The sequence below is a fragment of the Moschus berezovskii genome, chromosome 17, assembly GCF_049115385.1.
Source record: "Moschus berezovskii isolate FMDL1 chromosome 17, NW_MosBer_1.0, whole genome shotgun sequence".
Taxonomy (NCBI): domain Eukaryota; kingdom Metazoa; phylum Chordata; class Mammalia; order Artiodactyla; family Moschidae; genus Moschus; species Moschus berezovskii.
Window position 1 is genome coordinate 59,623,094 of NC_142476.1, and position 18,227 is coordinate 59,641,320.

Genomic DNA, 18,227 nt, shown 5'->3' on the forward strand with positions numbered 1-18,227 from the left:
AGTCTAGAAAGCCTCATTGTATTCCAAATGTTACATCCCATAACCTGACCCTAGCAAATGTCCTTGGTACTGCAATGAGTAAGTTAAGACCAGACACAGGCACATACACAGGATCCATACATGGGCACATAAAGTCTGTGGGTCTAATTTACAGGTTTTCAACAAAAATGGAAACGTTGAGGAATAGAGGGAACCCCTTGAATAAATGGTTAATAACAGTCAGACAGTCAGTCAGTTCAGTCACTCAGTTGTATCTGACTCTTTGAGACCCCAGGAACTGCAGCACACCAGGCTTCCCTGAGTTTGCTCAAACTCTGTACATCCGACCATCTCATCCTCTGTCATCCCCTTCTCCTCCCATCTTCAATCTTTCCCGCATCAGGAGCTTTTCAAATGAATCAGTTCTTCGCATCAGGTGGCCAAACTATTGGAGTTTCAGCTTCAACATCAGTCCTTCCAACGAATATTCAGGACTGATTTCCTTTAGGATTGACTGGTTGGATCTCCCTGAAGTCCAAGGGACTTTCAAGAGTCTTCTCCAACAGCACAGTTCAAAAGCATCAATTCTTGGGCGCACAGCTTTCTTTATAGTCCAACTCTCACATCCATACATGACTACTGGAAAAACCATAGCTTTGACTAGATGGAATTTTGTTGGCAAAGTAATATATCTGCTTTTTAATATGCTGTCTAGGTTAGTCACAGCTTTTCTTCCAAGGAACAAGCATCTTTTAATTTCATGGCTGCAGTCACCATCTGCAGTGATTCTGGAGCCCAGGAAAATAAAATCACGAGTCAGGTAAGACTGCAAAAGTGGTGTTTTGCACTGTACATGGGAACAGTGCAAGGGAAGCTGGTGTTCCTTTGTTGGATGCTTCTGGAGGGCAAATGCTTAAGTAATTTTTGAGTTTTTGTCCTTATATTTTACTCTGCTTACATTTAGTTTAGATATGACTTCACACGTACCATATAGGGGATAGGCCAGAAATATTTTTAGTGAAACGTCCACGGAAAGTTACAGTTGATACTGCAATTCAGGTTTCCTGGTTCCTGAGTTTTGATTTGTATTTCTTTTTGCCTCTGCCTACTCCCATTTTCAATTAGGGTAAAACAAATCATTAGAGACTCGTTTAAACATCAGTTGAGGCAAAAAAAGTGACTGAAATGACAATATAACAGGAAGAGAGACTATCATATTTTTTTATGTCCTCAGATGACATTTTAGGGGACACAGCAAAGGATAGTGTTCAGATATATGTTTTATTAAGCCAAGTGCTGGTAGGATGGGGAGTGGATATGTTCTAGATTAGTACTCCCTCCCTGTCAGCAATACCCGCCTCTGTCAGGGACACCCTATAGACTATAGTATGACCAAGAGTTCAGAAGTGCAAACTCCAAGGAATTTAATACATGCTAGCAGTTGGTGATGCTAGTGGTGGCCTAGTGGTGATAGGTAAACCTGCCTGCCAATGGAGGCGACATAAGAGACTCTGGTTGATCCATGTTTCGGGAAGATCCCCTGGAGAAGGGCATAGCAACCCACTCCAGTATTCCTGCCTGGAGAATCCCATGGACAGAGGAGCCTGGAGGGTTACAGTCCATGGGTCACAAAGAGTTGGACATGACTGAAGCAACACGCATGCACAGCAGTTCTCATGGATATGCCTGCTAACATTTGGGGAGAGGCTTACTCATCCTGACCGAAGCATTTACCTTTTTTTGGACCAATGTCAATCCAATTTTTTTAAATAAAAAAAAAAATTACTTTTATTCTGACTGCCAATGCCAGACTAGCACATTTAGGCCATCCTGTTTTATTAGAGTTTGAGGATGCATTAGCAATGCCTCATGAAGTGGGAAATAGCAAGTATATTGGTAGCAGCCCCAATCAAGAGGAGCAGAGTGGTACCAAAACTGGCTGGCGTTGTGTTTTGTAGTATTCTGGGGGCAATTAAATGTGTATGAGCCCACCATGGGGAAGAAATTAAAGGTGTTGTATGTGTGTGTATGAGATTAGTGGGTCCAAGGATCCTAGGACAATATTCCAAATTCTAGAACAACATTTTCCTTTTTCACGTTCCTTTAATCAGACAAATCCAGCATATTCACAACAGTGATGGAATGGAGCAAAGCCAGATATCTTGTATTTATTCTTTTAACAAATATTTGAGTTCTCGTTTTGTGTCAGTTGCTGTTCCAGGCACTGGGAATATAGTAATGAACAGGAAAGGGAAGTTCCAGGGCCTTACTTTTTAGTGTAGGAAATGGTAAAGAACTAAGCCAATAAACAAGAAGACCATTTCCAAGAATATTAAGTAAAGTAAGGGAGTATCGTAAGAAAATTTACAGGATGAAAAATATGCTTATAATCTTGATTATAGTAATGCTTTATTGGTATACATGCATGCCAGAACAAAATGTATAAAATTGTACACTGTATGTGCAGTATATGTATCCATTATACCTCAGTAAAGCCATTTTAAAAAATAAAAATATAATGGGCAGTGTGGGAAGCTAATTCAGATTGTTTGTTAGGGAAACCCTCCTGAGGAGGTTACATTTGCACTGAATATCATGAAGGAGCTGACCTCACCAAGAACTGAAGGCCGAGCAGATTTATCTCGCTTGAAGAAGCCAAGGCCAGTGTGGCTGGGGCAAAATGAGCCTGGGGGAGATTAGGAACAGTTATGACCTTATGGCGGAGAAGGCAATGGCAAGCCACTCCAGTACTCTTGCCTAGAAAATCCCATGGATGGAGGAGCCTGGTAGGCTGCAGTCCATGGGGTCGCTAAGGGTCGGACACGACTGAGCAACTTCACTTTCACTTTTCACTTTCACGCATTGGAGAAGGAAATGGCAACCCACTCCAGTGTTCTTGCCTGGAGAATCCCAGGGACGGGGGAGCCTGGTGGGCTTCCGTCTATGGGGTCACACAGAGTCGGACACGACTGAAGTGACTTAGCAGCAGCAGCAGCAGCATGACCTTATGGACCTCATTAAGGATAACTATGAAGCCCACGTTACCAGAGCAAGCAGTCAAAGCTCCTCTTTCATGTCTCTTAAGAATCAGGGCATGGACCAGAGGCAACACAGGAGCCTCTCAGCATCCTAGTCTTTAATTTAATGATAGGGTTCCTTGACTTATTCTTATTCCAAGAAACTGCTAGGGAACAGTGGAAAGTATAAGTAGAATGAGGATGATCATATGACTGGGCCAGTTCAGTTTTTGTATTCTTGATATTCTTTTCACTGTAGCTTTTCCTGCCTTCCATGAGAAAGAAGTCAGCTCCAGCTGATGGCAGCAGTCCTGATGGCGACCTCCCCAGGAACACTGGCTGGTTGATGACATGTTCATCTTTCAGAATATGGAATTCATTAAGGTGTGGGCAACAGGTTCCTGGTCTGTGTAGACTGTGAAATTGGACCAATTGGCTGCCATTGCCTCGATGATAAGAACAGTTTCTATGTATCCCTGGAATGGGTTTCCCATGACTAACCCATGAGAAGAGAATCAGGTCCACACTATTCTGTAAAAGCTGCTCCCTGCAAGAACTGGCATTTAACTAGTATAACTCTTCAGCCGCTGCCTTTTCTGTGTTACTATAAATTATGAGTATCAAGATGTCCGGTTGAACACACAGAGGGCGAATTCTGCTTCTTTAAAGCCCCAAGTGCATGCCTCTTGCTTAGTTTGCTTTGCATCACAACATTTCCCAATTTCCCTCCCACCTCCTCAGTTTTGGGACCTATTCACCTGCCTAGGATTCTGCCTGGGCTTTCTTTTACCCAGGAGCTCCCTTGTTTCTTGCTCTAGAACAGCAGCCGTCAACCTTTTAGCCACAGTGATATATAAAAAATGATGCTCATGTGCTAATAGTTGAAACTCCACCTTTTTCTCTCTTATTCAAGAAAGCATCTGAGTGTCTGAGAATGACTCTTTCATATGGCTGACTTTATCTACAGTAATTTATTCTTTTTAAAAGTAAAGCATTAACAAACTTCAATTTGCTAATCAGAAACATATTACCTTGGACACACCCCCTAATATCATATTCAAGAGCCTCTACTCCAGGTTGACAGTAACTTTTTATTGTGAAGATGAGCATGTGAAGATGTGAAGATTTTATTCCCATCAAATCTCTTTTTAAAACTTTATTTTTTTTTTTAAAGTTTTGGCTGTGCTGGGTCTTTGTTGCTGCAAGCAGGCTTTCTCTTGTGGCGAGTGGGGGCTACTGTTTGTTGAAGTGTTTGGGCTGCTCACAGGGGTGGCCTCACTTATTGTGGAGTGGGCTGTAGGGGGAATGGGCTTCAATAGTTGCAACTCCCGGGCTCTAGAGCACAGGCTCAGTATTTGTGATGCATGGGCTTAGCTGCCACATGGCATGTGGGATCTTTCTGGCCCAGGGTTCAAACCTGTGTCTTCTGTATTGCCAGGTGGATTCTTTTACCACCGAGCCACCAGTGAAGCCCTCAAATCTTGATATAGTTTCTCTTTAGGTTAGCTCCTTACTGCCATATCCTATAAGTTGAGAATAGAAATTTCAACCCTATCTGGCAGCAATCCCAAGGAAAATTCAGCCCTGGTCGCTTTCCCAGGATTTCTTGTAATCAGAGGAGAGGGTGTGGGATATAGAAGGGATAGGTGTTTGCCATATTTTATATATATATATATATATATATATATATATATGTTTGTCTTATCTGGACAAGTAACTCTTCATTTGCTCTTAAGAAAGACTCCTTTAATGGATAGTGTCATCATTTACTGAGCCTACCAACAATGGTCCTCTCTGAGTTTTGGTTCAGTTGAAATCTCTATATCAATTCAGAGTACAAACTTTCTGTCAAATGCCTCTCTTTATAGCTGTGGGGTTGCTCTAATAGTTTGATGGTAGCATCAGTTTGATGTTCAATATTATTTTCAGTTGCTGTATCTTTTCTTTTCTGAAATGACTCACCATCTTAGAGGGAATCTGTATAATCAGGTTTCAGGTATCCTTCCATCATCCCTACCTCTAAGATTCAAGAAACCTAGAACAGAAAGGAGGACTAAATAGAGACCTTATAATCTGTGGTCCGTTCCTTGCATCTGTTTTCTGGTTGCTTTCTCCTTCCTCTCCACAGAACTTACACTAAAGACTCCCAATTAAAATATGGGCCTTTTGCAACAAAACCATTCCCCTGGAAAGGTGACTTCCTTCCCCAGTCAGGCACAAATATCTCTAGTAGAAAATGAGAGAGCTGTTGTCCTTAATTATGGTATTAGTAGGAAAACAAACAAACTGAGAATTATCCAGGTCAGAAGCAGCAAGACCAAGTAGATGCCTCTAGGAGCATGTGGTTTCTCATATCACAAGCCAAAACCCAGACAAAGCATTTTTTAAAATTAAGATTTGACTTTTCCTTCCTTTTTTAAAAACACAGAGGTAAATATACATTCATTTAAATGAGTATAAATATAAAATGGATAAAGATATGTTTTTAATCACTCATATTTCCACCATCCAGAGACTGCCAATGGCAACGTAATATATATCCTTCTCAATGTTTTTCTATATGTTCTGTATATAAACATGTATGATCTTTTAAAACAAATATAAGATCACACTCTTTTATAACTTGCATTTTCCATTTAACAAAATACTGACTTCCCATGTCCGTAGATGGATGGACTTCCCTGGTGGCTCAGATGGTAAAGAATCTGCCTGCAGTGCAGGAGACCCGGGTTTGATCCCTGGGTCAGGAAGACCCCCCTGGAGAAGGGAATGGCAACCCAACCCACTCCAGTATACTTAGCTGAAGAATCCTATGGACAGAGGAGCCTGGTAGGCTACAGTCCAGAGGTGGTGAAGAGTTGGACACAACTGATCAACTAACACTTTTCATGTCTTTAGATATCCATTTGTTTTCAGTATTTCATTGTATATCTGTACTATAATTTATTTAAACAATCCACTATTGTCTCCAGTTTCTAATAAACAATGTGATATCACATGCAATGTTAGAGCTAAATCTGTTTAAAGTGAAGTCACTCAGTTGTGTCCGACTCTTTGGGACCCCATGGACTGCCTACCAGATTCCTCCATCCATGGGATGTTCCAAGCAAGGATACTGGAGTGGGTTGCCATTTCACTCTTAATTATTTCCTAAGCTACATCATTAAAAGTGAGTTGCAGGGTATGCACATTTTCAAGGCTTTGCTGTATTGACACATATTGCTCAAAAACCACTATGCTAATTTATTCTCCTCCAGCAGTATAAGACAGCATTTCTCTCAACCTTTCCTAACACTCTGAATTTATTATGATTAAAAGAATATTTTGCCACTTTGATTCAAAAAAATAGCGTCTCACTGTTTAATTGGATTTATTTTATTTCTAATGAAAAGTTGTATACTTGTTGGTCATTATATTATTTTTTTGAAAATTACTAAACATTACCCAGTAGCCAAAAATACCAAGCTGTTATTCTGCTTTTTCAGTTTTATAAGAGAGAAATAAAGGCATTTAAGCAGTGGAAATTAGATTCTTGCAAGTCCCTGGGAAGAATATATTATCTGGAAAAGCAGAAGAGAGCTGAAACCTGAAACTTAGGGTTTATCTTGAGATCTGTCAACTAATTAATTAGTCACTTAGTTCTGCTATAAAGTGAGACTGTCATCTCTTCATTCCCTTCACAATAAAGATGTGTGAATCAGTTAACTGCTATAGATAGAGGTAACCCATGCTTGCTGTTTTAAGTATAAAAGCCTTCAGTTCCTATTGAGGACAGCAACTGATTTTTCCAAGGCCTGATTTTTTTCTACAGAATTCTTTCTTTTTCAACAGGGAATCAAAGATGAACAATGGTGTACTGACGTTTTACATATTGTTACCATGCTGTGTATGAATGGGGCTACTCAGGTAACTCTAACAATGAGGACTTATGCTCTTGTAATGATGGATAGGAAAATTGGGCTGACCATCCCACTTAAGGTAACTAGAAAGGGTGGAAAATATTTTAAAAATCCAAAGGCATCAGAGAGCACATGAGTATTTTTTTTGAGAATTAATAGACCAGGATCACTGAGAAGATGGAGGCCCTAGGAGGTGGACTTAATGTTTTGGGCCACTGCACTCATCAAACTTGATGAGTTTCCTGCACTCATCAAACTTGAAGGAAGCAGTTCAGAGACTGATGGGTATTTTGACAGCCTTCCAGAAGTAGGGGACAGAACCTGTCTAAAGGGAGTAGACCTGGTGAATGCCCCTCACTTTGGTTTGAAGCCCTCCACACCCCAAGAATAGGGGTGAACCAGAAATAGGAAAGAGAAAGGCTTTCCTAGGGGATTGCAGCTCAACTTCCAATTATCCCAATCACTGCAAATGGTGACTGCAGCCATGAAATTAAGACAATTGCTCCTTGGAAGAAAAGCTATGACCAGCCTAGACAGCATATTAAAAAGCAGAGACATTACTTTACCTACAAAGGTCCGTCTAGTCAAGGCTATGGTTTTTCCAGTAGCCATATATGGATGTGAGAGTTGGACGATAAAGAAAGCTAACTGATGCTTTTGAACTGTGGTGCTGGAGAAGACTCTTGAGAGTCCCTTGGACTGCAAGGAGATTCAACTAGTCCATCCTAAAGGAAATCAGTCCTGAATATTCATTGGAAGGACTGATGCTGAAGTTGAAACGCCAATACTTTGGCCACCTGATGCGAAAAACTGACTCATTTGAAAGGGCCCTGATGCTGAGAAAGATTGAAGGTGGGAGGAGAAGGGGACAACCAAGGATGAGATGGTTGGATGGCATCACTGACTCAATGGACATGAGTTTGAGTAAGCTCCAGGAGTTGGTGATGGACAGGGAGGCCTGGCGTGCTGCAGTCCATGGGGTCGCAAAGTGTTGGACAGGACTGAGTGACTGAACTGAACTGATACTAGAGGGGGGCTTCCTCAAACCCTTGGCATAAGCAATCAAAAACCCTCTCTAGATGAAAATACCATCCTAAACTTGAAATTGTTTCTACAATTTTGCTACCTTAATATCTTGAATACAATAAAATATAATGAAGCACACAAAACAATGAAAAACCAGAAAAAGACAATGGGAACAGTCCCATAGAGGATGGTGACATTGAAGTTTTCAGACATAGACTATAAAGTAACTCCTTTTTCTGTTCAAGGAGATATACACGGTTTGGAAATTTCAGCAGATACATGAACATGTGAAAAAACAAGTGAATTCTAGAATTTAAAAAAAAATCCAATAACCAAAATTAAGAATTCAATGGAAAGAATAACTAACAGATATGTAAGACTGCAACCCCAAACCTTATACAACATTACAGAGAAAAATTAAAAGAAAATACATGTATTAAATTTATTGGGCCATAAAACTTCAGTCCACAGACAAAATCCATTTAAAACAGCTTCTGATTTATTGAGATTCAGGAATCTGCAAGCCAAGAATGGTTCTCACCTTTTAAAATGGCTATATAAGTGTCTACATAATAGCCTCAGTTTTTCCTCTAAGAGACAAAGCCTGAAATATGTATTATCTGGTCTTTTAGGAAAAAAGTTTGCCTACTACTGACTAATATTGTAAAGATGTCAACTTTTCTCCAAATTGAGATATAAACTTAATGAAATCTCAATGAAACCCCAACTTTTTAATTTCTTTGCAAAATTAAACAAACTGATTCTAAAAGTTATATGAAAATGCACAGGACTAAGAATAGCCAAAGAAATCATGGAGAAAAACAAGAGGTGAGAATTCTTCTATTAGATGGATATCACAGCTTGTCACACGGATAGATGAAAGACTAACAAAACAAAATAGCTCGGAAATAGACCCACGTATATGGATGCTTGATTCATGACAAAAGTGGGAGTAATGATTTTGGCATAAGGAGGGCTTATGCAATGCTGATAATGTTCCACTTTTTAAAAATTAGCATAGCGATTATGTTACAAATTATTAAGCATCGTACACATCTTTTGTGCACTTTCCTGAATACATGTTTTTATAATGGATTTTAGAAAAATGTAACCAATGAATGATCCTATTTAAAAAAAAAGCTCATCTTCCTAAACATTAGATTATTACATTTCTTGTCTATTATGTACTAAACGTATATACATTTAAAAACTAAACCCTTGATTCTGCTTGCTCACCTCCAAGGAAGGTAAGTTTTGTAAGTGTAGGGACCAAGAATATTCTGTTTACTATTACATGTTTTATGCCTGGCTCAATGTCTGCCACATTTTAATAGTTAGATAAATACTTGTTAAGGGAATTCAAACTTCATTGGATGTTATAGTATTTTAAAGAGACTAATTAAAAGTATTCATGAAAATTTTAAAAATGGTTAGAGTGAATTATATTTCTGATGTAGGAATAGTGGGTTAGAAATTAGGTGTTGCACATTTTTCTAATGCTGTTTGACAAAGACATGAAAACAGACGTGGTACAAGATCATGCAGAGTGTACATCAATGTGGCCATGATTTTAGCTAAGTCCTCTGAGGATAAGAAAATAAAGGTGTTAACATCAGTGGTGCCAATCTTTCGATTGTGATCAAGGATTCCCAAATGTGTCTAAATGTCAGAATTTAGGGTTAAGTGACAGAAGTGTCCACTGAATTCACTTCATGTCTGTTGAACTGTATTTTGCTTCATATGGAAACAATGTTATCCATGAGTAGTTTGTAGCCTATGACATAAATTATATGAACCCAAACATGAGATTATGACAATTCTAATTTGATATGCTAGGAATATGTCCTCTGTCCCAGTTAGTGCAGGGTCCCTAGTGACCCCAGACAATCTATTTCAGATTAGGGGCCAGGATGGAACTGTGACCTGGGGAACTAGTGAGGATATGAAATGTGGGCTAGAGACTTAAGGCTGTAAGGAGGTGAGGGGGGAGTGATCAGTTCCCACAGGTTTATACATTATCTTTTCCTCCCACTTTGTCCTGAACAAGCTCTGGTATGAGATGTGAAATAGGGGTTGGGTGGCTATGGGAGTTCCGTTTTAGGGAGAAGTTGCCCCAGTCAAAGGGGAGGTAAAGTTCAAGATAAAACAATAGGGCTTTCAACAGAAAGTGAGCTCACCCAACTTGGGCAACTATAATAAGGTAACCACCAATTGTAAGTAATCAGTCATTTGAAAGCAGGTACTGCCTGTACAGCCTTGGCACTGGCTCAAGAACAAATAGCTGAGGCATGGTCCTGGTGTCTCTCTCTTTACCTTAATTCTTTACTGCTGCAAGAACAGGATATTCTTGTTCCCACAAAGCCACTCCATCTTATTTTGTGCGCTCCCCCCGACCCACCTCACGCCTCTTGCCCAGCAATTCTGTGTCATTTAATTGCTGTGTGGTGGGGAAAATAGTATATATATTGAAAGGATGCAGACTTATCAGATTCCTTATGTTGCTTCAAAATTAGTTAACCATGGATCTTTCCTTCTGAACTTTGATGTGTCTACCACAGTGCTGGAGTTGAGATAAGAAAATAAATGGGGGTGTGCATGAAAATAAATAAAGGAAACGTCATCTTAAATGGAGTCAGGAAGTCTTGAAAAGGGAGCTCTCACCCACTTGCCACTTGTTGCAGTCTGCATAACCAGCAGCAAGAAGGAAGATAAGAATATTACTTTTCTTCTGGTATAAGGGAAGATATTTTTCACAGAGGAACTTTATCTCTTGCTTTTAAGAAAAAGGAAGACCCCTCCCTGACCTTCTGGCAATGCACTACCACTTACACCCAAAGAGAAACTGCATAACATCCGACCCTGGCTCTTTTCCAGTGAACGTTTGTTCAAAACAACTCAAGCATTTCCTCCTAAAACCTGATAAAAGCAGGTCCCTTCTCCTTTGTTCTCCAAATTTGTCTATGATTCACCAAAGTTTGCCTGTCCCGAATTGCAATTCTCTGCTATTCCCAAATAAACCCATTTTGCTGATAAGATAATTGGCTGCTTTATTTTTGTGTTTGACCATACCTACTGCTGATCATTTTTGGGGGCTCCAAAATCACTGCAGATGCTGATTGCAGCCAGGAAATTAAAAGACACACCTTGGAAGGAAAGTTATGACCAACCTAGATAGTACATTAAAAAGCAGAGACATTACTTTGCCAACCAAGGTCCGTCTAGTCAAGGCTATGGTTTTTCCAGTGGTCATGTATGGATGTGAGAGTTGGACCATAAAGAAAGCTGAGGACAGAAGAATTGATGCTTTCAAACTGTGGTGCTGGAGAAGACTCTTGAGAGTCCCTTGGACTGCAAGGAGATCCAACCAGTCCATTCTAAAGGAGATCAATCCTGGGTGTTCATTGGAAGGACTGATGCTAAAGCTGAAACTGCAATACTTTGGCCACCTCATGCGATGAGTTGACTCACTGGAAAAGACTCTGATAATGGGAAAGGTTGGGGGTGGGAGGAGACCGGGATGACAGAGAATGAGATGGCTGGATGGCATCACCGACTCGATGAACATGAGTTTGAGTGAGCTCTGGGAGTTGGTGATGGACAGGGAGGCCTGGCGTGCTGTGATTCATAGGGTCGCGAAGAGTCGGACACGACTGAGCGGCTGAACTGAACTGAACTGCTGATTAAATGCTCTTTCAACTGCAACACATATTAACTATGACATCTAGTTCAGATATAAATTTGCTTCGCAAGAAACTGGGAATAAAATCGCCTAAAATGTATCTCTCAAATCATTTGTATATGGACAATCACATTCTCTAATAGTCCCTGGAACAAATTTTACAACTTTTATTCAGTGGTTCATTAAGTCAGTAAACACTGAAACCTACTAGAAAACAGGATTATGCTGGGCACGATAAAATAAAGACTAAAGATTAAACTGTCGTCCTCAAGGATGTAAGTTATTTGGGGTACAAGTAAACAGATTATAACACTATGTGATAGCTTTATTGTTTATTTTGGCTTTACTGCTGCTGCTGCTAAGTCGCTTCAGTCGTGTCCGACTCTGTGCGACCCCATAGACCCCAGCCCACCAGGCTCCCCCGTCCCTGGGATTCTCCAGGCAAGAACACTGGAGTGGGTTTACTGCAAGATTGCAAATTCCTTTGCAAATCAGAATGCTATCCTATTTCTTTGTACTCAAGTGCACAAGGTAGTGTTGGGCATAAAGCAGATGTTCAATAAGCACACGTTACTATTCATTTCTGTTCAATTTTAAAATCACTTATCGAGTGCCTGCTTCCTGGAACAGAGAGGGTACTGCTGTTCCTGTTCTGTTCCGTCGCTCAGTCGTGTCCGACTCTTTGCGACCCCGTGGACTGTAGCCTACCAGGCTTCTCCGTCCATGGGATTCTCCAGGCAAGAATACTGGAGTGGGTTACCGTTTCCTTCTAGAGGAGATCTTCCCGACCCAGGGATCGAACCCGGGTCTCCCACATTGGAGGCAGACGCTTTAACCTCTGAGCCAATATGTGATAGCTACTGCAGTGATTATATACTGTCACAATGAAGATTTGGGCTAAACGATACAGTAGCTTAAAAGTTTCACCTTCATCCAATCAATTCACATTTTCCTAAGTGGTTATGCTACTTCATTCCATAAAAACAGTTTTGCTTTTCCTAAAATCTGATTTACATTTTCTCCTCCAGCAGCTAACCAGGGAGAGCCTCGGCCTCGACGCGCGCTTGCACGCATGCGTACACGCCAGCGCCCGGCGAAGAGCGCCCGCCCCGCCGCGGGCCGCGAGCGCCGCCAGCCACACGCGGCCGTGGCACGGCTGTTGGGTAGTGGCGAGCCGGCGCCATGTCCGCCTCAGGAGTGGCGGTGCTGCTGTCCTGGCTGAGCTGTTGCGGCTCGGCCCTGTGGAGGTAGAGAGACGCCAGTCGCGGGAGGGGGCGTCCCTGGGCAGGCGGGGTCATATCCCTGCGCCTTAGCGGCCCGGGGCCTGGGGCTCTGGTGCACCGCAGCCTCGTCCCCCAGTTCCCCTGGCGCCAACAGCGGCTCCCTGCCTCCCGTTCAGTGTGTTCAGTGACTGAGGGGGGGAAAAGAGGGCACGCAGTCGGAGAGTGGGACGGCAACCGAATGGCAGCACTGCAGTCTTCTTGCCTGGGAAGTCCCATGGACCCAGAAGCCTGATGGGTTATAGTCCATGGGGTCGCCAATAGTCGGACACGACTTAGCGACTAAACAACAAACAACAACAAATTAGGGTTTAGCTGTCTCCTCAAGTGCCCGCTGTAGTTTCGCGTTCCTTTCACGTGTCGGTTTCCTGGATAGCGGATCCCACTCTGAACCCTTTTGCCAGAGAGAAGCAGAGAGAGGACCAAAAAGTCTCCACCAGGAATGAGGGTGGGGGCGCTTCACTAGGGTAACTAGGTAGTTGATGGTTTACGTTAGGTAGTTGTGGTTGAATGATTTGTGAGAGGGTGCTTTAAAAATGTGCAGAAAGTAAGAATATGTAATTCCCGCAGAAAGTGGGTTCATGATGAGGAAGGAAAACTTTAAAGTTCTGAGGGAGCCTCCATGTAAGTTTTTTGGTCAGCATTAGGTGGCTGCTGGATTGCACAGTGTATCAGAATATTTTGCATTTTCATCACAGGTTAAAACAGATAGTTAACCAGAAAAATCATATTTTGTGAATATTCTGTTTATTACCTTCTAACCCAGGTGGCGCTAGTGGTAAAGAACCTGCCTGCTAACTCAGGAGATGTAAAAGACGCGGATTCTATCCCTGGGTTGGGAAGATCCCTGGAGGAGAACCTGGCAACCCACTCCAGTATTCTTGCCTGGAGAATCCCGTGGACAGAGGAGCCTGGTGGGCTGCAGTCCACACTGTCACACAGAGTCAGACATGACTGAAGTGACTTAGTGCACAGTGCAACATTAAAATGTAAGGATATCAACAATAAAACTATTATAGAGGTTTCAGAGCGAAGGGATCCATGGCAACTCAGTGAACAGATGGAGAAGTCAAATAGAATAAAAGTAGTGGTTGGAAAGTCATTGAAGTACTGAGAAAAAATTAAAACAGCATTCTGACAGAACTCTAAAAATTAATATTCTTCTTTATAAAATGAAATAATAAAACCTATTTCATGATGCTGTGAGGCATGAAAAACATGATATATTTCAAACTTTTAACACGTGTCAATAAAATATGATTCAGTTCAGTTCAGTGGCTCAGTCATGTCCGACTCTTTGCGACCCCATGAATCACAGCATGCCAGGCCTCCCTGTCCATCACCAACTCCCGGAGTTCACTCAAACTCATGTCCATCGAGCTGGTGATGCCGTCCAGCCATCTCATTCTCTGTCGTCCCCGTCTCCTCCCACCCCCAATCCCTCCCAGCATCAGACTCTTTTCCAGTGAGTCAACGCATCGCATGAGGTGGCCAAAGTATTGGAGTTTCAGCTTTCACATCAGTCCTTCCAATGAACACCCAGGATTGATCTCCTTTAGAATGGACTGGTTGGATCTCCTTGCAGTACAAGGGACTCTCAAGAGTCTTCCCCAGCACCACAGTTCAAAAGCATCAATTCTTCGGAGATCAGCTTTCTTCACAGTCCAACTCTCACATCCATACATGACCACGGGAAAAACCATAGCCTTGACTAGACGGACCTTGGTTGGCAAAGTAATGGCTCTGCTTTTTAATATGCTATCTAGGTTGGTCATAACTTTCCTTCCAAGGAGTAAGCGTCTTTTAATTTCCTGGCTGCAATCAGCATCTGCAGTGATTTTGGAGCCCCCAAAAATAAAGTCTGACACTGTTTCCACTGTTTCCCCATCTATTTCCCATGAAGTGATGGGACCAGATGCCATGATCTTAGTTTTCTGAATGTTGAGCTTCAAGCCAAACTTTTCACTCTCCTCTTTCACTTTCATCAAGAGGCCTTTGAATTCCTCTTCACTTTCTACCATAAGGGTGGTGTCATCTGCATATCTGAGGTTATTGATATTTCTCCCAAAAATCTTGATTCCAGCTCAGTAAAGCTTTAATCCAGTTAGCTGCCAATGGGTGGGGTTACACTCCCCCGCTGGTAGTTTTTTGGCCTGAGATGACCCAGGTCTGGGGTCTAGGGGCTCTATGGTTGGGGTAAATGGCAACCTCCAAGAGAGTTTACATCAAAGGGGACTGTCCCAGACAACTGCTGCCAGTCCCATCCCTGTGGTGAGTCCTTGCCAACCCATGACTCCACAGGAGACCCTTCAACAGTAGCAGGTAGTTTTGGTCTAGTTTCCTGTGGAGTCAACTGCTCCTTTCCTTTGAATCTTAGTGCACACAAGGTTTTTTTTAATTCCCTCCAAACCTGGAGACTCTTGTTTCCACCAGTCTTGTGGAAGACTTGTAATCAAATCCTGCTGGCCTTCAAGGTCAGATTCCCTGTGGATTCCCAGTCCCTTTGTCAGGTTCCCAGGCTGGGAAGCCTAACGTGGGGTTCCAAACCTTTGTAGCAATGGGAGAACTTCTTTGGTATTATTGTTCTCCAGTTTGTCCAATGGGTATGAAATTTGATTTTATCATGATTGTGGCCCTCCTACCATCTTGCTGTGGCTTCTTTGTCTTTGGACATAGGATATCTTTTTTTGGTAGGTTCCAGCATCCTGTTGATGGTTGTTCAACAACTAGTTGTGATTTTGGATCTCTTGCAGAAGGAGATGAGTGCATGTCCTTCTACTCCACCATCTTGAACTGGAAGTTCTCTTTCATTAATTCTTAAGCCAGCCTTTTGAGATGGAGAAGAGACATGGGAGACTAAACCTTTTCAATAAATGAGGCAAAGCAGAGGACACAGGGGACAGAGATCTGTTCCAGGAAGACCCCGTAGGGCCATGGTTGGTGGTTGCTCAGTTGCTCAGTCATGTCCAACTCTTTGTGATCCCATGGACTGCAGCACGCCAGGCTTCCCTGTCCTTCACAGTCTTCCAGAGTTTGCTCAAACTCATTCAGTAACCAGTAATGCCATCCAACAGTCCATCCTCTGTCATCCTCTTTTCCTCTCTCCTTCAGTCTTTTCCAGCCTCAGCGTCTTTTCCAGTAAGTTGGCTCTGTACAAATGAGGTTGCTTTTGAATAAAATATATTATTAGAAGCAATTTTACTTGTTTTTTTCTTGCTTTTTTAGTGTGGCCACCAGAAAAATTTCAATTATATAAGTGACCCACATTGTATTTTTATTGTCTATATTTCATATAGACAGAAATTGAAGTACTGTGAGTAAAAGAAACGATAATCACTAGAACTCACAAAAATTTGCTCTTCAGTGTTTCAAGTAAGAAATACTGTTTTTTTTTTTTCAATCTGTATTCATTTTATTTGAACTCAGTTTATAGGTGAAGGAGTTAGAGCCAATATTCTTCAACAGTTTTTATTCTAAAACAAAAACAAGGTGCAAAAGTATTTACTTCTCACTATTTGGGAGAAGGCAATGGCAACCCACTCCAGTACTCTTGCCTGGAAAATCCCATGGGTGGAGGAGCCTGGTAGGCTGTAGTCCATGGGGTCGCGAAGAGTCGGACATGACTGAGCGACTTCACTTTCACTTTTCACTTTCATGCATTGGAGAAGGAAATGGCAGCCCACTCCAGTGTTCTTGCCTGGAGAATCCCAGAGACAGTGGAGCCTGGTGGGCTACCATCTATGGGGTCGCACAGAGTCGGACCCGACTGAAGTGACTTAGCAGTAGCAGCATTGTGTCTTCAGATATTAAGTAACCTTGAACACACCTTGAGTTGGGGGTTGATGTCACTGATGTCCCCAGTTTTAGCTCTGACTATACTTTCTAAGAAGGAGCTTGAGCAGAAATGTAAAGCTCATGGCAGCCCACAAGGGTTAGGCTTGCTCTGACCATATATTGTTGTTTAGTCATTCAATTGTGTCTGACTCTTTACAGCCCCATGGACTGTAGCCCACCAGGCTGTTCTGTCCATGGGATTTCCTAGGCAAGAATACTGGAGTGAGTTGCCATTTCCTTCCCCAGGGGATCTTCCCCGTCCAGGGATCAAATGCTTGTCTCCTGCATTTGGCAGACAAATTCTTTACTGATGAGCCACCAGGGGAGCTCTTGACCATGTATTAAAATCTCTTTTATTTGGAGGAGACATAGTTTTAATATTCACATTTGACATTTTCCTCTGCAGGTATTACAGTAACAGCCAAAACTACGACATTTTTAGTACCAGAAGTACTGTAAGTGTTTAATTTTTTAAAACTATAGTTAAGTATTAATATTTTTGACTTAATCATACTCAGGTGCACAGTGCAGGGTCATTCTTTTATTTCCTCATCCTGTTTATCTTCCTAATGTACTTCCCTTGTCCAATAAATATCTTGAAATATGCATGTAACAAAAAATACATAGTGTTGTTTTGAGTGTTTTTAACATTCACAAAATGGTGTTATGATACAGATAGGATGACCATATAATATATTGTCTCAACTGCTGAGAATGAAAGATAGTGCTATTAATAGTTATGCTGGGACAACAGGTATAAATTGGGAGTGTCTAGACAAAGCAGGATGCATGATCATCCAGCTATAGATTTCATTCTCTTCATTACTTTTTAAATTCAATACTATGTCTAGTTCATTTCTTAAGGCTGCCCAATTACTAATGTGTATATATTATTTGCCTATCTCCCCAACCAATGATGGATGAATGGCTTCTTACCACCACAAACAGCATTGTGATGAATGCCCTTCTACATGTCATTTTATGAATCTGTGCAATAATTTTTTAGCTATGATTGCTAGGACATAGGGAAACAGACACCTAATTCAACTAAATTCTGTAAGATTTTTTCCAAACTGGCAATCACAATTTATATTCTTACCCAGTGAACATCTCCACCAATATTTGGTACTATAGATTTTCCCTTTTTTTCACCAATCTCGTTACCATATACTAGTAGTTTAAGCTGTCATATTTTCAATTCTCTGATGAGTGGTGATTTTTTAACCTCTTTTCCCATATTTATGCAGGGCTCTCCTTCTCTGAACAGCCTGCTCACTTTGCTCATTTTCCATTTAATTTTCTGCTCCTTTTTTGTTGATATACAGAGTGTTATCTACATTCTACTCTATATATTAGTCAAATGTTGACTTTAAATGTTTTGGTTATCATTTCATAGCCTCTTATCTACTCATCTAACCATTGAATTTGTCCACAGATACTTGACTTTTGTTTAACCTTAACCTTTATACTTTTTTGGGGACTTCCCTTTCAGTTCAGTGATTGGGACTTTGCC

The 18,227-nt window shown here is 41.5% G+C and overlaps 1 protein-coding gene across 1 annotated transcript in view; it reads left to right on the forward strand.

Annotated features, from left to right (window-relative positions):
- Positions 1 to 12,782: 12,782 nt before the first annotated feature.
- The window catches only part of CATSPERE (catsper channel auxiliary subunit epsilon), a 144,610-nt gene continuing 139,165 nt past the window's right edge, over positions 12,783 to 18,227 (forward strand). Inside the window, exons 1-2 of the mRNA XM_055418841.2 lie at positions 12,783 to 12,847; positions 17,121 to 17,169. Coding sequence (XP_055274816.1) covers positions 12,783 to 12,847; positions 17,121 to 17,169 — 114 coding nt within the window. The remainder of the gene's footprint in view (positions 12,848 to 17,120; positions 17,170 to 18,227) is intronic.